The sequence below is a fragment of the Brassica napus genome, chromosome C4 (assembly GCF_020379485.1).
Source record: "Brassica napus cultivar Da-Ae chromosome C4, Da-Ae, whole genome shotgun sequence".
Classification (NCBI taxonomy): domain Eukaryota; kingdom Viridiplantae; phylum Streptophyta; class Magnoliopsida; order Brassicales; family Brassicaceae; genus Brassica; species Brassica napus.
In genome coordinates this window covers 55150284-55173162 of record NC_063447.1, presented here as the reverse complement: position 1 = coordinate 55173162, position 22879 = coordinate 55150284, and the positions used below count along the sequence as shown (strand labels likewise).

At 37.0% G+C, this 22879-nt stretch overlaps 3 protein-coding genes across 5 annotated transcripts; 1 reads left to right on the top strand and 2 right to left on the bottom strand.

The window, feature by feature from the left end:
- Positions 1-184: 184 nt before the first annotated feature.
- BNAC04G42230D lies at positions 185-2030 on the bottom strand. Of its 2 annotated transcripts, XM_022702290.2 has the most exons (4): positions 1945-2030; positions 1748-1862; positions 1146-1236; positions 185-746 (listed from the first exon to the last, which is right to left on the bottom strand). In XM_022702290.2, the coding sequence occupies exons 2-4, from the start codon at positions 1842-1844 to the stop codon at positions 629-631; spliced, it is 306 nt and encodes a 101-aa protein (XP_022558011.1). In that variant the 5' UTR covers positions 1845-1862; positions 1945-2030; the 3' UTR covers positions 185-628. The 2 variants fall into 2 exon arrangements, with proteins under 2 accessions (XP_022558011.1, XP_013690780.1); XM_013835326.3 differs by lacking the exon at positions 1146-1236 and having other exon boundaries at positions 256-746; positions 1945-2028.
- Positions 2031-2340: 310 nt separating this feature from the next.
- On the top strand, positions 2341-11879 carry LOC106394028 (probable poly(ADP-ribose) glycohydrolase 2). 2 transcript variants are annotated; one of them, XM_048754022.1, is made up of 11 exons: positions 2341-2644; positions 2716-2841; position 4404; positions 10037-10095; positions 10197-10300; positions 10381-10585; positions 10767-10871; positions 10950-11068; positions 11138-11504; positions 11575-11637; positions 11701-11879. In XM_048754022.1, the coding sequence occupies exons 1-11, from the start codon at positions 2396-2398 to the stop codon at positions 11848-11850; spliced, it is 1548 nt and encodes a 515-aa protein (XP_048609979.1). In that variant the 5' UTR covers positions 2341-2395; the 3' UTR covers positions 11851-11879. The 2 variants fall into 2 exon arrangements, with proteins under 2 accessions (XP_048609979.1, XP_048609980.1); XM_048754023.1 differs by lacking the exon at position 4404 and adding an exon at position 3039.
- A 410-nt stretch (positions 11880-12289) lies between these two features.
- LOC106394030 (B3 domain-containing protein At2g24670-like) lies at positions 12290-13435 on the bottom strand. Its single transcript, XM_013834649.1, has one exon. The coding sequence runs from the start codon at positions 13433-13435 to the stop codon at positions 12290-12292; it is 1146 nt and encodes a 381-aa protein (XP_013690103.1).
- Positions 13436-22879: the final 9444 nt, after the last annotated feature.

The following is a 22879-nucleotide window of genomic DNA, read 5'->3' as shown; positions in this document are numbered from 1 at the left end:
GAGGCATCTACAAAACAACACATTGTATTTTACCTTATCTGGTAATGGCCTCCACGTATGTTTTTGGAGCTTTTTCTTCATCATGTCCACTTTGCTTTGACTTATATGCAATGACACTACTTGAGACTTATTCATTGAATTCTCATATGCTTGTTTGGATCACATGTTATTGTAATCTTTGGACTGGAACAAGAATAAAGTTGTTCTATCTCAATCACTAATTGTCCAGTTGAAGTAACTTAAAACTCAGACAAGTAAACAAATTTCACTATATAATTCACTTAAGTGTCCTTGAAAAGTTGAAATGAAGGAGCAGCACCAAACCGACATTTGGTTTTGTGAGTTTTATCCTTAAAACATTAGCTCTTGTCTCTGTTCAACATGAACATTGTTCTTTCCGTTGCTCAAACAGCACCAAACCCCTCAAATGTCCCAACAATACATTGCAAGAACCTGAGCTCTGCTCCATTTGCTGCAATCTTGGCACTGTTCCTTGTCTTCAAGAAAATGGGATTTGCTTAGCTCTTACTCTTGTTTCTTGAGTGCCGGGTCAGTACTTGGGACTCCTGATGTCAATTTCTTCACACTATCTTTGGCATCTGCGACAAACGATGCGTCTGGCTTGTGTTTATCTGTAGGTTCTTTCAGGGCCAGGCAGATGTAGAAGACAATCACTACATTGACTGATACCACAGCAAGAAATCCACTCAGTAGTGTTAGAGAATGTGGAGACAATGTCGTTGAACCTGACAAAGATTTTAAACAAAGAAGTGTGTTAGAGGTGGTAAAACAGATGACCAAACGGTTTCTGTAACATTATGCCAAAAATACAATAGCCGACTAAATGGCCATCACACATAAATCAACTTTTATTACATGAACTAAGCATCAAAGACTAAAATGCTTGTGCTACAAGAATCAAGGTTACAACCATAGCATAGCCTCCTCTTGCAGCAATTTTCCTGAAACCTAAGTTGATAAAGTAAGTTTACAGTTTCAGTTTCCAAGAGATTTTTACAATCAGAATTCCCTAATCTGCCATCAGATCCCAACAAGCCCAGCAATTTCTCATGAATCAAGATCCACTAAAAAAAGCTTTTGCAGACACCAATGGTACTTCTCTAAGGAAAAGCAATGAAGACTACCTTGCATATGTTCTCCCTAAAAGAAACAACTTAAACATCCTTCTTAATTTCTTCATATAGTGGTTCTCTGGGTTAAACTCAATTTCAAAACCTGCAAGTGTAAACCCTCTTACAAGGAGCCACAACAGTAACTCCTAATTAACAAGACTATGATCAGGAATTACATAGATCTACAGATCATAGTTGTAAGAAAGACTTGATAGTAAATGTGAAGCTAGATGGATTAGCAATTACAATTAGCAAATAATTCCCTATGGAAAAAGAAATTATATAATTTCCTATCAAATAAGTGAACAGGTAGTGTACATGAATCCTTAAGTCACCATTCTCAAAACCAACAACCAGAGTTATTTGCCTAACCTTATGATTTCTTACAAGACTTCTTCTCAAGAGCTCCAAACTCTAAACACCTTTTTATTTTATTTCTATAGAAACTACAAGGCAGAATCATGGATGCAATTACAAAACACTACAGGCTTCCTGAACATGTGGTCTTATTAGGAGAACAAACTGGTCCTAACAACCACAGGCAAAAAGCAACACATCAACAACAAAAAAAGTCAACCCTGATGCATTACTACTAGGCCCTTCTTCCTCCTTACCAGGAAGCAAATCATTGTTGAATCCGTATAATATGGCAACAGGAAGAATCCACATGAACATTGATGCAACTAGGAACTTCTGCATAACCCCACCCATGGTACCACCACCAACAATCTACCATCAAATCATCAAAACTCAGATATCAAAAAAGTGATCTTTTAATACAACAAAAGTAACCTACGAAAGAGAAGCTTACGTTGAATCTCACTAGTTAACTCTGTCTTCGACCCTCTCAAGATTCCAGAGTAAAATGGAAATTTCGCAAAAGTCTTGATTTTTTATTTGTTTGTGTGTTTTATAGAACCAAACCGGAATAAACCGGTATGCCCAACCAAATACTTATATGAGGTTCGGTTCAGGAAAACTGGGAGCCGTTTCTAACTACATGGTATAGACTTCACGCCGTCTCACTCTTGTCTCCAAATGGACCGAGTCTTGTCTCTCAGGACAACGTGTTCTTGTTTGACTCTGGTGTCATAGTGTCATCTGGTAATAAAGAAATAAAATGATTTTCGTGTTCCTCAAGGAAGTCGACGAACTAAGTAATATAAGAAACAACATCAAGTCTCCATTTGCTTTCCTTAATCCTTGACTTTTATCTACTCGTTTTTAGATTGATTTCAGCAAACCAGTGGCAGCCAATAAGGATGGAGAAGAGGGAAGATTTTAGGTCAATGCTTCAGTATCTGCCTCTTGTGTTTCAGTCTTCATCTCTGGTTTGGCCACCTTCCCTTGAACAAGAGCTTCAAACAATGTCTACAGGGCCGAGTGAGTCAATGGTTATATCTGGAGAGGCTCTTGCCTTGCGTATCACGAGTATGCGGAGATCCCTCTCCTTGAATGTATCTTATCTCGCACCTTATGCGTCACAAGGGTATGCTCTTTTCTTTGATGAGGTAACGATTCTTCTACTTTCTTGGTTTCTTTTTTGTGCTTCTTGATTCATTTTGTCTGATACCAAATGTAGAAAATATCGAGAGAAGAGTCAGCTAAGTTCTTTGGTGAGGTGGTTCCTGCATTATGTGGATTAGTTATCCAGATGCCTTCATTATTAGAAATGCACTATCAGAAGGCAGACTATGTTCTTGATGGAGTTACTGTAAAAGCCGAAAAACCGGACTGAAATAAACGATAGAATAAAAGCGATGTTAAGGAAATAAACGAATGTAAAAGACGAATACAAGAACGATAAGAAATCGTATTCGCAAAGAGACATGGAGTCGAGATATGATCTATTTCCTTAACTCAAAATATTCGCTCCGTTAGTGAGACGGGACTGTACGAATGTAGAGTCCCATGATACAACCATGGCAGACGAATCACGCCTCACTCGTGATCGGCCTATCGAACTATAAACTCTACGAAACACTCTCTAGACTTACGTTGAGGGATCTGGTGATTTTTGGTTGCGTAAAAACTTTTTGAGAAATGAAGGAGGAGACGAGTTTATAAAAAAGAGAAGACGAGCCACTTTCCGTAACTGATGCCGCACGTGCGCACGTTGGCGGAAATCTCGCGAGGATCTCGGAGGCGAGGCGTTACGAAACTTCCTCTGCAAGATCTTTTCTCGTTTAAACTTATCGTCAAGAAGAGAGACAGCGTGTTGTTTTTAATTGAACTACGTGTTGTTTAAAATAAAATGCATGTCGTTTTTCGGGAATTAAATGGCAAAACGTTGAGCTTAACTTGGTCCAAAAAAGAATATTCTTATCGGGCCGGAAGCCCTCCACCAAGACCCAAGACCCAAGCCCAGGCCCAGGCCCAAGCCCACGCCCACGCCGAGCCGAGCCGAGCCAAGCAGGCCGGACGGCGGCGGCGGCGCGTGCGTGGGGGGCGAGCCTATCCTCTCATGTGCGCCATTTGAACAAGAGTTAGAGTGAGTACATATATATATACTCCTCATTTGTTCCAGTTCTCCCCGATGTGGGACTTTCTCTCCTTCCATTCATTAATCATCATGCCTCAAAGGCTTATTAGATGATTGGCCCAATGGCCTATTTCGTTTTCACATATAACCAATAAAATATTGGTCCAACAATCCCCCACATGAATAGAAATGACTCTAAACATATGTAGGCAAAATGCAGACTCGATAGACTCTAAAAAAAAATACTTATTCTAATCCTGACTAGACTAGACAGACTTATCGAGAGTGTTTGCGAAAAATTCACTGTGTTTGAGTTGGTGGCATTTTTAAGCTTTGAACCACTCATAGTTAATATCTGTCGGGTTTACTTCACCAGAAGGTGAACATGATGTCTTGAACCAACCGGTGTTTTATGTAGACCGAGACAACAGGCATAACGCAGCTTCATTTTCTCGTAGAGCTTAGTTCTCTATTGTGTTCATTGTGGCCCTGAACTTTCCTGGTTTTCATGGGTGAACTTAGAGAATATAGCATTGCATTCATTCTCCTAGAAACGGCCCCATTTCACACTCATTAGGTGATTTACCATGAAAAGTATTGAGTAATACTCCACTTAGAAGCTATGGAATCATTAAAAACTTATGTTTATCCTTCACACATTTGTTAGCACTTTTATCATCTTAGGAGCTGGGAAGAGACTATTTTGTCTCAAGTGCTTTGGTTAGATTCTGTTTGATTTTGTTTTCCCTTTGAACCTACGTCTTGGGATCTCCAGTCATGATAGGTAGGGTTGCAATCAAGCATCCTCATTCGTTATAGGCTTTAAACCCATTCCTTTTGATGATTTAGCAACAACATCTCGTGGCAAACCTTTAGTAAATGGATACGCTAGGTTGTCAGCCGATTTGATATAGTCTATCGTGATTACACCAGTTGAGATAAGTTGTCTAATGGTTTTATGTCGTCTTCTGATGTGATGAGATTTACCATTGTAGAGATTATTCTGAGCCCGAGCTATTGCTGATTGACTATCACGATGTATGCGTATAGCTGGCACAGGTTTCTCCCACATCGGAATATCTTCCAAAAAATTTCTAAGCCATTCAGCTTCTTCTGCTGCTTTGTCTAAGGCTATGAACTCAGATTCCATGGTAGATCTGGCTAACACTGTTTGTTTGGTAGATTTCCATGATATTGCTGCTCCTCCTAGTGTAAAGACATATCCACTCGTGGATTTTGAGTTTTTAGAATCTGATATCCAATTAGCATCACTGTATCCTTCTAAAACCGCTGGCTCTTTACCATAGTGAAGCCCAAAATCTTTGGTGTAGCGCAAGTAATTGAGTACCCTCGTTATTGCTTTCCAGTGTGTATGACCTGGATTACTTGTATATCGACTAAGTACGTTTACTGCATGCGCCATATCTGGTCTAGAACAATTTGTCAGGTACATGAGACTTCCGATCACGCGTGCATACTCGTTTTGTGAAACCGCTTCACCTGAATTCTTTGTCAAGTGCATTTGGGGATCTAACGGAGTTTTTGCCGTACTATTAGAGTAATTTTTAAATCTCTCTAATATTGTTTGAGCATAATGAGATTGGGTTAAGATAATTCCGTTTGAATTTCTTATGACTTTAACCCCGAGAATTACATCTACTAATCCCAAGTCTTTCATCTCAAATGTCCCTTTGAGCATGTTTTTTGTTTGATTGATAATGTCTTTATTGCTTCCAATAATGAGCATATCATCTACATATAGACATAGCAAAACATACGCATTTTTGTTTGTTTTGTAGTATATGCATTTGTCACACTCATTTATTTTGAAACCATTTGACATCATTGTATTGTCAATTTTTTCGTGCCATTGTTAAGGAGCTTGTTTCAGCCCATAAAGTGACTTTACAAGTCGACATACTTTGTCTTCCTGTCCGGGAATGACAAAACCTTCAGGTTGTTTCATGTAAATTTCCTCTTCTAAATCACCATTTAGAAAAGCAGTTTTTACATCCATTTGATGGATTTCTAAGTCTCTTAAGGCTGTGATAGCTATCATCAGTCTTATTGATGTTATTCTCGTCACTGGAGAATATGTATCAAAGTAGTCAAGGCCTTCCTTTTGTCGGAATCCTTGAACAACAAGCCTAGACTTGTATTTTCCACCAGGTTTTCGTGTCATTATCCATTTATTCCCTAATGCTTTGCAGTCAGGTGGTAAATCTGTTATGTAATAAGTATAATTTTGCATGATCGAATCAAATTCACTCCTGACAGCTTCATTCCAAAATGGAGCTTCTGGTGAAGCCATGGCTTCTGCCAAAGTTTTTGGAGCATTTTCTACTAAAAATGCCATTAGGAAATCTTCTCCAAAAGATTTCTCTTTTCGAGCTCTTTTGCTTTTTCGAGGTTCATCTTTTTCTCCATTTCCTGAAATATCATTTATAGAAATCTCGACGTTTGTCTCAGTTTCTGAGTTTTTGTCATTGTCTATTTCTTCTCGAGTTCGTTTTGAACCTTGGTTTTCCTTATATGGAAAAATATTTTCGAAGAAATATACATTTCTTGATTCCATGACTGTATTTACATGAATGTCTGATATTTCAGATTTATGTACCAGAAATCGATAAGCATTACTGTTATGTGCATATCCGATGAAGATGCAATCCACTGTTTTAGGTCCAATAGATACCTTCTTTGGTGGTGGTACCGCAACTTTTGCCAGGCACCCCCACACTTTGAGGTATTTATACGATTGTAAATTACCTTTCCATAATTCATATGGAGTTTTGCCAGTTACCTTGTGTGGAATTTTGTTGACGATATAATTAGTGGTAAGCAACGCTTCCCCCCACATGTTCTGGGGTAACCCAGATTCCTGCAACCTTGCATTCATCATCTCTTTTAGAGTTTGATTTTTGCGTTCAACAACTCCATCAGATTCTGGTGAGTAAGGAGCTGTAGTTTGATGGATTATTCCATGTTCTTTACAGAATGCATTGAATGGACCATCATACTCGCCTCCTCTGTCGCTTCTAACTACTTTAATAGTTGTTTTAAGCTGATTTTCGACCTCGAGTTTAAATTCTTTAAATTTTTCTAAGGTTTCGTCTTTGCTATGTAATAAAAATACATAGCAATATTTTGTGCAGTCATCTATGAAGGTCACAAAGTACTTTTTACCACCTCTAGTTTGTAAGTATTTTAAATCACATAAATTTGTGGGAATTAAATCTAGAGGTTTATTAGTTCTTTCAACACGAGGTGATGGCGTTTTCGTGAGCTTAGCCTGTACGCATACTTCACATTTTTGTTTACTTGTTTTGCATTTAGGAATTAGATTTAAATTCATTAATCTTTGTATAGATTTGTAGTTTACATGGCCTAATCTTTCATGTCATATATTAAAAGACTCAACCAAATAAGCAACTGGCTCTTTCTTATTCGTTGAAACTTTTGAAGCTACAACTTTCGGAGGGACTGTCATTACATTCAACTTGACAAGTCCACCCTTAACATACCCTCTTCCCAAATACATCCCATTTTTCCTAATCACGAGCTTGTCCGCCTCAAAATTTGTGGCGAATCCATTCTTGCTGAGCAAGGTTCCCGAGACCAGGTTCTTCCTCATGTCAGGCACATGCTTCACATTCGTCAGAGTGACCTCATGTCCAGATGTCATCTTTAAAATCACATTGCCGCGTCCTTCAATCTTGGAGACTGCAGTGTTTCCCATCTTGAGCTTCTCCTCAGTCATGCTTTTCTGATAGGTGCTGAACATCGCCCTATCGATCCAAATGTGGGTGGTTGCACCAGTGTCATACCACCATTCCTTGGGGTTGTTGCTTTCAACCATGTTGGCTTCAGTCACCACAGCAACGAGATCCTCCTCAGTGAGATTTACCTGAGCCTTCTCATCCTTGATCTTTTTGCGACACTCAACAGTCTTGTGCCCCACTTTGTGGCAGTAGTGACATTTCCCCCTTAACTTCTCCACATTCGCATTCGCATTGATTTCAATGCCTTTGTTCTTGAAGTTTTTTCCAGAAGCCTTCAGGGCTGCAGCAGTTTTGGAAGGCTTTGCAGGAGAATGGGCGTGTGCCTTTCCTTTGCCTTTGTGCTCAGCCATGTTGACACTGTGCTCCTTAGCAGTGACATTGTCAGCAATTCGGTTTCTGGATTCCATCTGAAGCCTCATGATGAGCTCCTCGAGCCCCATCTTCTTCTTTTTGTGCTTCAAGTAGTTCTTGAAATCCACATAGCATGGAGGAAGCTTTTCAATGAAGCTGAGAGTTGTGAATGTCTCGCAGATGGACATTCCTTCAGCAGCGATTTCATGGCAAATGAGCTGAAGCGCTTCCACCTGATCCATGATGGGTTTTGAATCCACCATTTTGAAGTCGTGGAACTTTGAGACCACATACTTCTGGCAGTCAGCATCCTCACCTCTGTACTTCTTGTCCAGTGATCTCCATAGCTCTTTCGCTGTGGGGATCTCACAGTAGACACGGTACAATGGGTCAATGAGACGACCCAAAATGTAACCTTTGCAGATGAAGTCGGAATGCACCCATATGTCAACAGTTGCAAGACTGTGAACATCATCAATCCCGTACGGAATCAGGGGCTTGTCCTCCTGGATGAACTTGTCCAGTTTCATCGTTGTCAGGAAGAACATCATCTTCTTCTGCCACGTTTTGAAGCCTTTGCCATCAAACTTGTCTGGCATCAGCCCTTGAGTAAACAAGCTAGGTACAGTCGGAGGAGTTTGAACTGGCACCGGACCACTTGCAGTTGCTGATACTGAACCCGTCTGATAAAGACCAGCACCGAATAGGCTACAGCGAGTGGTTTCATCAGCAGCATTTCCCGCAGGGAGGATAGTGCTTGTTGTTGACGCTGTGATGTTTCCAACGTTTGTCACGGTTGCATCAGTTGCTGCAACGTTGAGTGGAGTCTGATTGACATTTGTTGTGTCAATGGGGGTGTTGTTATCGTTCGTCATTGTTTTTCCTGTAGAGAAAACCATGAAGACGAATCAGTACTCCATTCAACAAATAACATATTATTTTAAAGAAAAATAATAGTTTAAAATCGATGTTCATTTTTGGTGTTTGTACCAAATCATATCGATATAAGTCTTGAGAAAACGTTTTGCAAACTTGCTTAAAAGCATTCGCAGAAAACATTTTGATAGACTTAGAATGTTTCACAAACTCGCTTAAGAAAGCGGTTACTGAAACGATTCATGTATATAACGTTTTAAGTATGTATCAAAAACGTTTTGCGAAAAATGCTAGAATGCAATCCGCAAAGCGTAATGAAATAAACAATAAACGTTTCGCGGAAGTGCTAAAAAGCAAATCGCAAACACGGTTATGAAATAAGAATAAACGTTTCGCGGAAGTTCTGGAAAGCAAATCGCAAACCCCGTTATGAAATAAGAATAAACGTTTCGCGGAAGTGCTAGAAAGCAAATCGCAAACTCGGTTCCAAAACCCGTTTTTATAAATCGTTCTTCAACCCGATTCGTGCTTTAGACATAAAGCGATTTTGAGTTAAGATTGTAAAAGCCGGAAAATCGGACTGACATAAACGATAGAATAAAAGCGATGTTAAGGAAATAAACGAATGTAAAAGACGAATACAAGAACGATAAGAAATCGTATTCGCAAAGAGACATGGAGTCGAGATATGATCTATTTCCTTAACTCAAAATATTCGCTCCGTTAGTGAGACGGGACTGTACGAATATAGAGTCCCATGATACAACCATGGCAGACGAATCATGCCTCACTCGTGATCGCCCTATCGAACTATAAACTCTACGCAACACTCTCTAGACTTACGTTGAGGGATCTGGTGATTTTTGGTTGCGTAAAAACTTTTTGAGAAATGAAGGAGGAGACGAGTTTATAAATAAGAGAAGACGAGCCACTTTCCGTAACTGATGCCGCACGTGCGCGGAAATCTCGCGAGGATCTCGGAGGCGAGGCGTTACGAAACTTCCTCCGCAAGATTTTTTTTCGTTTAAACTTATCGTCAAGAAGAGAGACAGCGTGTTGTTTTTAAACGAACTACGTGTTGTTTAAAATAAAATGCATGTCGTTTTTCGGGAATTAAATGGCAAAACGTTGAGCTTAACTTGGTCCAAAAAAAATCACCAAGAGCCAAGACCACGCCGAGCCGGCCGGACAGTGGTGGCGCGCGTGTGGAGGGCGAGCCTATCCTCTCATGTGCGCCATTTGAACAAGAGTTAGAGTGAGTACATATATATACTCCTCATTTGTTCCAGTTCTCCCCGATGTGGGACTTTCTCTCCTTCCATTCATTAATCATCATGCCTCAAAGGCTTATTAGATGATTGGCCCAATGGCCCATTTCGTTTTCACATATAACCAATAACATATTGGTCCAACAGTTACTTCCGGGCTTCGTTTATTAGGTCCACAAGAAGCTGGGATTGTGTTTCTTAGCCAGGTATGTTCTCACTGAGTCAAAAAGATGAGTAGTAAGCTAATAATATGCATGTGCTATGTTGCATTTCTCATGATTCGGTATTATCTTTTGGTCTTGTGTAGGAGTTGATTGCAGCTCTTCTTGCATGTTCCTTCTTTTGTCTGTTCCCTGAAGTTGGCAGACGCTTAAAGCATCTTCAAGGAATCAACTTTGATGAACTGTTTTGGTATGTTGGCTCCATCCTTATCCTCACAAGTAACAATTACACTTCCCAAAGTTACAAATCCTTCTTTTGTGTGTTTTCAGGTCTCTGTATACACGTCAGTGCATGAAACAAGAAAGCAAAATAAGGTGCATTGTCCATTACTTTGAAAGGGTATGTCAATGTATGCCAAGAGGCTTTGTTTCATTTGAAAGGAAAGTTCTTCCTCTGGAGTACAATCCGAACTATGTCTCTTATCCTGAGGCTGAGTACTGGGCCAAATCCACCACCCCGCTTTGTTCCGTTCAGGTAAAGTTATGTTACGTTAGATGGATGGATTTCCAACGTAAAACCATTTGGTGATATGTAAATTATATATTACCTAAGATTCCTTCCAATTCCTATATGGATGTCCTAATACATAGCAACATGTTAAGTGTTCTTTACTTCCAACTCCATTCTCTTGACTCATGTCTTTACTGGAGAGTAGGTTCACTCCACTGGAGTTATAGAAGACCAACCCGGTGAAACTCTTGAGGTAGAGTTTGCTGATGAATATTTTGGAGGTCTTACTTTTCGTCATGGATGTCTACAGGTCTGAAAATGTTACTACCTTCTTTCATGTTATTCTGAATATGATGATATAATGTACTGAAGACACCTTTCTATATAGGAAGAAATAAGATTCATGATGAATCCAGAACTCATAGCTGGAATGTTATTCTTGCCTCGTATGGATAAAAATGAAGCAATTGAGATTGTTGGTGCTGAAAGATTTACACTATACACAGGGTAATTAACTACCAATTAATTAGATATAATAATTTTATTGTTATAAGTTCTCAATAAAACATGGTTCAGGTTTGGATCTTCCTTCCAATTTGCTGGTGATTACTTAAACAACAAGGAACTAGAAAGTTACATGAGGCGAAGAACTAGAGTTGTAGCTATAGATGCCATTCCTCGGCCAGGAAGGAGACAGTACAAACCTGATGGCCTCCTTCGGGAGGTTAACAAGGCTTTTACTGGATACTTGCATCAGTGTAAACATCAAGCGGGTACTCTTCCATCATCAGCTTCAGGGAGCCAAGTTGTAGAATGCTCGGAGAGATTGTGTATTGATCATGAAGAGAAGAAGATTGGTGTAGCTACAGGGAACTGGGGTTGTGGTGTGTTTGGAGGCGATCCAGAAGTAAAGATCATGCTTCAGTGGCTTGCCATTTCACAGGTATGCTTCTCTATTCTCTTGTAAAAAATAGTTATCATTCTATAACACTCTCAATCTACTTTCTCCACAGTCTGGAAGACCATTCATGTCGTACTACACATTTGGACTCCAAGCCTTGCAAAATGTCAATCAGGTTATTAGACTATCTCAACACCTTAAGAAAGCATGTTATCTATATATAGTATGAGCTTTTCAGGTTGTGGAAAGGATCGGTCTGCAAGAAATGAATGTAGGAGAACTGTGGAGTAAGCTAGTGGAATATTCTACAGAGAGGTTTAGTAGAAGAACAAAGCTTGGCTTCTTCTCTTGGCTCATAACCTCTCACTCTCTTCCACCAATTGAGTAAAATCTTACAATGAAGTCAGTTTAACTGTCACTCATCAAGTGTTGTTTCTTTGCTGCTACGTAGGATTATCTTTCCTTGTGTAATTAATTTGTTTATCCTGATTTTTGTCTGGTTAAAGCATTTACTTCAATAATTACTGAAATACAAATTGCCAAAAATAAACATTGTTTATCATCCGTTTAAGGAAGCTGTAACACTCCAAGAGTAGTAGTAGTGTACAAAAAAATCCAAAACAATAAAAAAACCTTTTGAATGCCTAACGAAGAAATAAACTACTTGCATGACACGCGGCCAATAGAGAGAGCTAATGGTTTAGAATAATACAAATTAAAGATTTAAGTCACATAGAGCACAGCTGTTTCCCCTCCAGGAACCTCCAGGATACTAGTGAGGGCTCAGTGAGGGACTCCTGTGAGGTACTCCTAATATGATGAGTCTCTTATACAGCCTCGAGATCAGAATCCATCTCAGTGCACTCTTCAGGTGGTGTTCTGTTTAGATCCAAACCACCCTCGAGTAGGTTGAGGTTGCCAGAAGAATCATTTGTTATGATTTGAACACAAACGCGAGGAGTTCTGCTACTCCTTATAAATTGATAAAGTCTCCTGTTTGCCTCTTCACACGCAAACGGATTCTCCTCAGAGATTTCAACCATATCCATGGATGAAGATGTAACTGGAACCAGAGCTAGAGCCATACCTTGTTCATCTTGAGTGGGAAGATCGAAAGCAAAGTAGAGAGTGCCATCACGGGAATGGAAGGACCAGAGGGTAATAGTCTGGTTCGTGTGGAGGTCGTTATCGCGGACGACCTGGTTCCAACCAGTACACAAGGCGTAGTTGAAACTAGAACTCATCTCCCATATCCTCAGGTTAAGCTCCCATCCCTTGTTATTACCATTACGACGTAACAAGATGACATCAACTCCTTTCATTTTCTCATCAACATTAACTCCATTTTTAACATCTCCCTTGTGTTTGTGATGCTCCTCTAGGATCTTCCACTCTGCCTCGGTCAAGAAGTGCATATCAGCCATTTGGTTAAATGGCATCAAGAGACGTCCTTGGTTTGATGTCAGATCTGTCTTCGTCATCGCCTTCTCAAATATCATCTTCGCATCCCCCTCACGACCTTTGCTTGTCTTCATTAGGTCAATCACCCATCCCGGAGTCACCACCGGTGGTTCTCTTCTAACCGGTTCCTTTCTAACCGGCGCCTTTCTTTTAACCGGTCTCTTTCTTTTCTTAACCGGAGGTTTGATTTCTCTAATAGGTTCTGCTCTGATGGGTTCCTCGCTAGACTCCACACGACGCCTCTTGGACTCTACCAAACTCCTCGAAGAAGAAGAAGAAGAAGAAGAAGAAGCAGTGTTTTCTTGATCATCATCTTCAATCTTTCGCTTGCCTAGCAAGAAAGTGTTGGTGGCAGCACTAGTAATAGTCTCGATCATGATCATGTTTCTCTCTTGCACTTCTTGTCCTTGTTTCGCTCTTGTTTCATCGTCACCGCAAGCGAGAAGCAACGCCGCAAAAAGATCAAAGCATCCCTCGCTGAGTTTGTTAGCATCATCATCATTGGTCGCCATCATTGGTCCCTGAGTTTCTTTTCTTTTCTTTTCTCGGAGGTGAATCAAAATCTCTCAGGAGAAATATAATAAACAAGCAAATAAGAAGATGCTAATGAGAAAGGAGGATGAGAAAGGGACTCAGTTTATATAGCTATTTCATTGACCTATTCCTACACGGACCACCTAAAATGCTAATTTCCCTTTTTCTTGGTAAATCGTACTTATCTTCGCATTGTTAAACGGTAATAATAATATAAGTTTGAGCATAACTAAAACTAAAAGTGAATCTCAGAGAATTATCTTTAGTGTAAGTAAATCTCAGGAGATTCTCTTTAGTCAACTTAAGTCCACGCGCGCACTGCACATTTTTAACTTGTGTACTTATCTAAGTTATCTGACAGCTTTATTTACGATTCTATCCCAATCAACAAGATTGGACTGGACTGTTCTTCTAATTCCTTACATTAAAGCAAAACTTGGGCTACAAGTTTTAGCTGCGGAGACTAAAAGAACAAAAAATTGTATAAAATCTATAAAAAAACACCAGTAAAAAAAAAAGATAGGGATGATCATGAAATTATCCTATTTATGATTTTAAATTTGAAATGCAACTTATTTTCTTTTTCGCAACTACGATTTCAAATATAGTACGATAATTATATTCCCAATCTAATGAGAAACTATATTTTCAAATAAATAAAACTTAAATTTGAAAATATAATTATAGAATTATTTATATTTGAGATCAATATATTTTGTTAAATATAATTGTATGTTTAATGTAAATTTATGTTTTTAGTATTCTAAAATTTTTAAAAAAAACTGATAACATTTTTAAAATATCATAATTTTCCTTTGTAAACCTTACAAAAGGGGATTATGTAAAGTAATTTTATAAAAATCAATTGTATGCAATATTTTATAATTATGTTTTAAAAGCTATATTAATATAATTAAATAATTTGGTTTCATCATTTGAAACTTATTTTCAGATAAAAAATATATAATTTAAAATAGATAACCAAAAGTATTTGTGATTTACTTTGGTGATTTAGGGTTAAAGTTTGGAAAATATAAAGTTTGGGGTTTAGAGTTAATTAAAGGATATATGGTTAAGTTTAAGGTTTGGAGTTTAAAAAAGAATTTTATTTATAGTGTTAAGGTTAATTAATTGAAAATATAAAATGTTTTGGAGTTTGGAATATAAGAAGTTTGAATTTAAATATAAAGGTTTCTGATTAATGTATGGTATATGGTTTGGGTATAATTTAGGTTGAAGGAGGCATATATTTATAATAGAGTTTTAAAGTTTGTATTTAGAGTTTATGATTTTAATGAATGTTTAGGGTATAAATTTTGATTGAAAATTTAAAAGATTCAATTTTGAGTAGTGTAAATTTAAGATTTGAGGTTATAGTGTGAAAAGATTAGAGTTTTAAGTCTTATGTTTAGAGTTTAGAATTTTTTAAAAAGTTTAGGGTTTCAAATTGCTATAGCCACAAAATTTTGAGAATAAAATTTGAAAATATTTGATTTGTAGTTTATGTGTTAAGATTTGGTGTTTAAGTTTGAAAATATTAGTTTTAGTGTTTAGATTTATGGTTTGTGGTATAGTATAGGGTTTGAAGTAAAGTATTGGGGTTTGGGGGATAGAGTTTGGAGTTTAGATATAGGGTTTGGAGTTTAATTTTGAATTTAAGATTTATAAATTGTAAAATTAATTATTAAGTATAAATATTAAGAATTAGTTATAAAGTTAAAGTTATAAAACTAAATACGTTAAAAATTACAATTGTGTTAGATATAAAATTTAAGTGTATTATTTGGCATATAGTTTAGGTTTAGAGTTTTAGTGTTTGAAGTATAATAATTGAAAAATGAATTTTATTAGCGTATGAAAAATGCTATCTTATGTCATTGATAGCTTTATTGAAATCGCTTAAATTATGTATTTGGCGATGAAGTCTGATTTTCAGCTAAGTATTGGCGGTATAGTAATTTTCTGCTTCCACTCACTAATTTTTCAAAAGAGCGTTAATTAAGTGTTATTAGTATAAACTAAAATCAGAAATAAAACAATGATATTATATTATGCTATCAAATCCCTTTTTGTAGTGACATTAAGCAGAAGTAATGTATTACACTGTATTATATTTTTAAATAAACAGTATAAAAAACGAACCATATCAATGATATAATTTTAAGTGTCTATGAGAGAGAGAGAGAGGGAGAGAGAGAGAGAGAGAGTGAGTGAGAGAGATTGTGAGAGAGAGAGAGAGTGAGAGTGAGTGTAAGAGAGATTGACAGAGAGAGAGAGAGAGAGATAGTGAGAGTGAGAGTGAGAGAGAGTGTGAGTGCAGAGATAGTGAGAGTGAGAGTGAGAGAGAGTGTGAGTGTGTGGGCGTCCCTGAACAGAGCATAGTAAAACCTGGGCCTACGGCCCCCACTTTCAAAAGCTTCATTTTAATTGTTTTTATATAATTAGCATTATTTATATGTACATTGTATTGAAAAAAAACACTAATAAAAGTTTAAAATTATCTTGAGATCTGCGTTTGACATAAAATCTTATTTTTATATAAGTTTTTATTTTTATTTTTATTTTTCTTTTATCTCTCTGACGATTCAAAAGTTTTTCTATTTCTTCTAATTTATCATTTTTGCTTGTATTTTATATTTTTATAATATAGATGTGGGCCCCTATTTTGGTTTTAGAGAGAGAGAGAGTGAGAGTGAGTGTGAGAGAGATTGACAGAGTGAAAGAGAAATACTGAGAGTGAGAGTGAGAGAGAGTGTGAGTGTGTGTGTGTGCAGGGGCGTCCCTGAATAGAGCATAGTGAAACCTGGGAATACGTCCCCCACTTTCAAAGGCCTCATTTTAATTTTTTTTTTATATAATTAACATTATTTATATGTACATTGTATTGAAAAAAATGAAAAAACACTAATAAAAGTTCAAAATTATTGTCTGCGTTTGATATAAGTAAATCTTATTTTTATATAAGTTTTTATTTTTATTTTTCTTTTATCTTTCTGACGACTCAAAAGTTTTTCTATTTCTTCTAATTTATCATTATTTGCTTGTATTTTATACTTTTACAATATAGACGTGGGCCCCTATTTTGGTTTTAGAGAGAGAGAGAGATTGACAGAGTGAGAGAGAGATAGTGAGAGTGAGAGAGAGAATACACTATTCGGTAAATAGAATAGTATAATACTCACTCCTTTCCATTAGGATAGAAGTTTTTAGAAAATATATTTTACAAAGATATAATTTTTACATTTTATGTAGAAATTATAAACTTTGAAAATTTTAATTGAGTTTATCGAATTGTTATTGGTTGAAAGGTATCGGAAGCTGATAATTACAAAAAACAATAATAATTTAATGTGTTTTCTTAATATGCGTAAAAACACTAAAAATCTATCTTTAAAAAACAGAGGTAGTAAAAAAAACCATGCGTGTGAACCTTCATTAACCCAAACATGTATTCAATATTATAGCAAAATAATAGCTATTATAGAAACAGGGAATTGCAAAATCCGAATACACGTAGCTTACTACTCAACATATAAATCAAGTGCATTATTCTATTCTAGTATGATTCATATATAGTATAGTATAACTTTCGTCATTGTGTCCGACAATGTTTAAAAAAATCATATGTAAAAAAATCTGTATGTTCTTACTAACATAATTATACTATCTCCAGTCAGGACCCTTGATGTCATACAACACATTTGGCCTCAAGCTTTTCAAAATGTCAAGCAGGTTATTAGAATGCCTAACTCATTGAAACAACATCACTATTTCAAGACCTTAAGAAAGCATGTTATATAGAGTATTAGGTGATTGAAAAGTTAGGTTTGCACGAAATGAATGTAGGAGAGCTCTGGAGGAAGCTAGTGGAATATTCTACAGAGAGGTTTAGTATAAGAACAAAGCTTGGCTTCTTTTCTTAGCTCATAACCTCACTCTCTTCCGCCCTAGTTCGTTTCTCTCCCAGGCACAGAGTCCGAGGCAGCCGCTCAACAAGCTTTCTCCACCAGAATGAAGATGATCTCAATCCGGCATAGCTCCTCCTAAGCTCGAGAATCTCTTCCGCTGCCGTCGACGTCCACACCATCCCAAAGGTTTCTTCTTCATCTCCTCCAATGGATCTCCCTGTAACTGGTTCATCTCCTTCTCCTTGCTTGCCCCTTGAACCACCAGATTCAGAGCTTTACGTTAGGCTTCCGGTGGATCCGCCAGACCCTCCAGTCCCCCCCCCCCCCGACCCTCCACCGACTCTCTGGGCCAATGCTTTTCACCGCCAGATCTCGTCACCTTGCTCCGCCTCTCTCCATCACAGTGAACAGAAAGGTCTTCTACTCCTTGAGAACACCTCAGCTACATGGAATTTCAACTCTAAATCCAAGAAATTAAGGGCTCTCTTGCTGAACCTAGAAGCCTCTGTTCTCAGTCCAGACAACACACACATCAACTCCAGCTTGATGGAATCCGATGACCAGCGATTCAGACCCAGTTCTGACAAAGCGTATTGGATCCCGCACGGTAATGCGGATGTTCAAAGTTTTGACTTAACCAAAGTCTATGTTCTATCATTAAATCCCGTTAGGCTTATTTCTCTTGTCTGGTACGATGTCTTCAATGGTTCGTTAATGGTGTATGTCCATCATCTAGCTTCAGTCGACAGGGTTCACATAGCCCAGAGCTGTGATGTTGTGCTTGAATTTGTTCCACTGTTTTGTCAACTATCACAGGCCATCCGAGTCTACACAGTCTCCGATCCATTTCTCATGAATATTAGAGTTATATCCAGGCAAAGAAGGCCTTTCCCAACTGCTCTTAGCTATGGTTCTAGAGACTCTCAGCTGCTCTTGCCGGCCAACAGCTTCCGACAAAGTTCCATCGAGAACCCGATACGATCTCATCCTCCAATGGTTCCATCAGTTACATACTTATTAGATGAAGTAAAGGAGAGTCTCTCAACCACGATCTTGAAGCTCCGATCCATGGATCCTTGGATCAAAGTTACATCAGATCTTCCCTAATTGTGGAGGCTATTGCGATGCCATCGGCCCTTCACATGGCGCTAACCCTAAAGTTCCCAAAACTCAAGGTTTTCTCCAACAATTCAACGCTCATCAGAGTTATCTCCGGCAACTTCCAGTCTAATGAAATCATCGGTTTTGTGAAAGACATCCGTTCGATCTCCTCTGGTTTTGCATTATTCTCCTTCTCTAGTTCGGTAATCGTTTCAGCCGATGTTTTAGCAAAAAAAGGCTCTTCAAGCCTTCTTATCTTTGTAATGTACTTCAAGAGTTGGGTCATCTTTGGACCAATTCTCTATTTCTTAGTTTAAATGAAATTTTTGTGACAAAAAAAAAATCTCACTCTCTTCCACCAAATGGCAAAGTACATCGACAAGAACGTGCGAGGAACAAGCTCTCAACTCTCCACAGAATGAAGTACAGCAAATATACAGGTGCAATGGCCATCTGGTTTGCAACAAGAAGTTTGGGATATCAGCAACTATGATCCTTGTTAGATTTTTGACAACAAAGCCACATCTATTGTAAAAACGTTTTTGACTGAAATTAATTTTAATTTAAAAAGAAAATAAAAATTAGTCTGTTTATTGTCACTCATCAAGTGTTGTTTCTTTGTTGCATTGAATTTACGTAGGATTATCTTTCCTTGTGTAGTTAATTTGTTTATCCTGATCTTATCTGGTTAAAGCATTTACTTAATGATTACTGAAATACAATTGCCAAAAATAAACATTGTTTATCATCCGATTAAGGAAGCTACAACACTCCAAGAGTATAGTAGTAGTGGACCAAAAAACTAAAACAATAAGAAAACCTTTTGAATGCCTAAGAAATAAACTACTTGCATGACGTGGCCAATAGAGAGCTAGGGTTTAGAATAATACAAAGATTTAAGTCACATAGAGCACAGCTGTTTCTATGAGGAACCTCCAGGATACTAGTGAGGTCTCAGTGAGGGATTCCTGTGAGGTCGTCTCTTGTACAGCCTCGAGATCAGAATCCATCTCAGTGCACTCTTCAGGTGGTGTTCTGTTTAGATCCAAACCACCCTCGAGGTAGAGGTTGCTGGAGTCATTTGTTATGATTTGAACACAAACGCGAGGAGTTCTGCTACTCCTTATAAATTGATAAAGTCTCCTGTTTGCCTCTTCACACGCAAACGGATCCTCCTCAGAGATTTCAACCATATCCATGGATGAAGATGTAACTGGAACCAGAGCTAGAGCCATACCTTCTTCATCGTGAGTGGGAAGATCGAAAGCAAAGTAGAGAGTGCCATCACGGGAATGGAAGGACCAGAGGGTAATAGTCTGGTTCGTGTGGAGGTCGTTATCGCGGACGAGCTGGTTCCAACCAGTACACAAGGCGTAGTTGAAACTAGACCTCATCTCCCATATCCTCAGGTTAAGCTCCCATCCCTTGTTATTACCATTACGACGCAACAAGATGACATCAACTCCTTTTCTTTTCTCATCAACGTTAACTCCTTTTTTAACATCTCTCTTGTGTTTGTGATGCTCCTCTAGGATCTTCCACTCCGCCTCGGTCAAAAAGTGCATATCAGCCATTTGGTTAAAGGGCATCAAGAGACGTCCTTCGTTTGTTGTGACATCTGTCTTCGTCATCGCCTTCTCAAATATCATCTTCGCATCCCCCTCACGACCTTTGAATGTCTTCATTAGGTCAACCACCCATCCCGGAGTCACCACCGGTTCTCTTCTAACCGGTTCCTTTCTGACTGGCGCCTTTCTTTTAACCGGTCGCTTTCTTTCCTTAACCGGAGGCTTAATTTCTCTAATAGGTTCTGCTCTGATGGGTTCGTCGTTAGACTCCACCACACGACGCCTCTTTGACTCTTCCAAACTCGAAGAAGCAATGTGTTGTTGATTCTTGGACTCATCATCAATCTTTCGCTTGCCTAGCAAGAAAGTGTTGGTGGCAGCATTAGTAATAGTGTCGATCATGAGCATGTTTCTCTTTTGCACGTCTTGTCCTCGTTTCGCTCTTGTTTCATCGTCACCGCAAGCGAGAAGCAACATCGCAAAAAGATCAAAACATCTCTTCTCTCCTGCCTCCGAACCCTCGACGCTTTTGTTAGCATCATCATCATTGGTCGCCATCTTTCTCCTCGATAAGCAGAGTTTCTTTTCTTTTTCTTGGCGATGAATCAAAATCTCTCTGGAAAAAAAAAAAGGAAAAGAAATATAATAAACAACAAATAAGAAGATGCTAATGAGAAAGGAGGATGAGAAAGGGACAGTTTATATAGCTATTTCATTGAGCTATTCCTACACGGACAAACTAAAATGCAAATTTCCTTTTTTCTTGGTAAATCGTACTTATCTTCGCATTCTTAAACGGTAATAATAATATAAGTTTGAACCTAACTAAAAGTGAATCGAATCTCACAAGGTTATCTCTAGTTTAAGTAAATCTAGGACTAGGAGATTCTCTTTATTCAGCTTAAGTCCACGCGGGCACAGCCACATTTTCAATTTGTGTACTTATCTCACCCCAGTATCAATACTTTAAGCTTTTCTTTGGCAATATATATAGCAGTTAAAAAAAATAGTGATGTTTGAAAACATGGATTGCAGTAAGTTATGAAAAAAAGTAATAGACTTATGCTATTAAAAAAATTGGAAGTCAATTACATTATATTAAAAATTAATGGGTTTATGTTACTTGATATATATATTCAATCAAAATAATAATTTAAAATTGATTTATATCAAAAATTCATTCAAAAATATACATATTTTTTTTTTTGTCAAAAAATATACATATATTCAAAATTTGATTTTTACTGATATATTTTTCAATAACCATTATAAAAATGTTTTCAATATATATATAAAAAATACAATACAAAGCCCAATTTCAAACATCAACTTAAATTATGGTTTTTATATTTCACATTGAAATTTAAAAATATAATATATGTGATTATTTATATGATTGTACGTATAAAATATTATTAATTATAAGAAAACTTATTTGATGGTACGTATAAAATACGATTAATTATATGATAACACATATTTTTGTAACCTATGATGACACATATAAGATATATAATAGTGATTAGGGGTGGGCGTTCGAGTTCGTTTTCGGGTATGTTTGGGATTTCATGTTCGGTTTAGATCTTTGAGGATTCGGTTCGGATTTGGATAATCAATTTAAATTGTTTGGTTTAAATATTTGGATAGAGAATTATTAATTATTTAAGTATTTTTGGAATTTTGAGTATATTTTAACTATTTTAGATACTTACGTTTGATTATTTGTATATATTTTCAAGTATTTAAATGAATTTAAAAGTATCATATATATTCTGGATGTTTTTATATATATTAAATATAAAAATAATCAATATATATATATATATATATATAAGAATATAAGTCTATTTTGGATATCCAAAATACTTCGGTTCGGATCAGATTAGGTTTCAGTTCTTCAAATACCCAAATTTTGAATAATTCTGATATTTAATCAGTTTCGGTTTGGATTTGGTACTATTTATTCGGATTGGGATCGGCTCGATTCTTCGAATTCGAGTTTTTTGTCCAACACTAAATAGTGACATAAAAAACAAATAATATTATATTTTTAAAATTATACATATGCGCGGACGCGCTGGTCAAAATCTAGTTATATGCTTATATCCCAATCAACAAGATTGGAGTGTTTCTTAAAACTTGGGCTACAAGTTTTCTCTAAGGCAGACGCAAAGAACAAAAAAAATTGTATAAAATCGTAAAAAGACACCCCTAACAAAAGGTCTTAGGGATGATTAGGAAATTATCCTATTTATGATTTTAAATTTGAAATACATCTTATTTTCTTTTTCGAAACTACCATTTTAAATATAGTAAGATAATTATATCCCCATTCAAATGAGATATTATATTTTAAAATAAATCAAACTTAAATTCGAAAATATAATTATATAATTATTTGTATGCAATATTTATATTTATATTTTAAAGCTGTATTAATGTACTATTATACAGACAACTATTAATTAAGAGGAAAATTTTGACTACGCGACCCACCTGAGAAGAGTAAAGCCAAACAATGTTAGCCTATACCGAAACTAAACACGAAACTCATAGTATACTTTCTGAGAATTACACATGTTCCAAATATTTCCAATACCTCTACACAATACACAAGAGTATGAATGTCAAGATAATGAACATAATAAATAAATGGTGCAAACTTGTTCTCCAATGATACTGAACAAAAAGTTTGGAAATAGATTAGAAGCTGCATTCAGAAATATTACGAAAAAGGCGCTATATATGTTATCCGGACGGAGAATCTAAGAAAATTTACAATCCTACTTTATTTTTTATTCCAAAATAAAGTTTAAAGTCAAATTTGTTCCGATCCCAATTTATT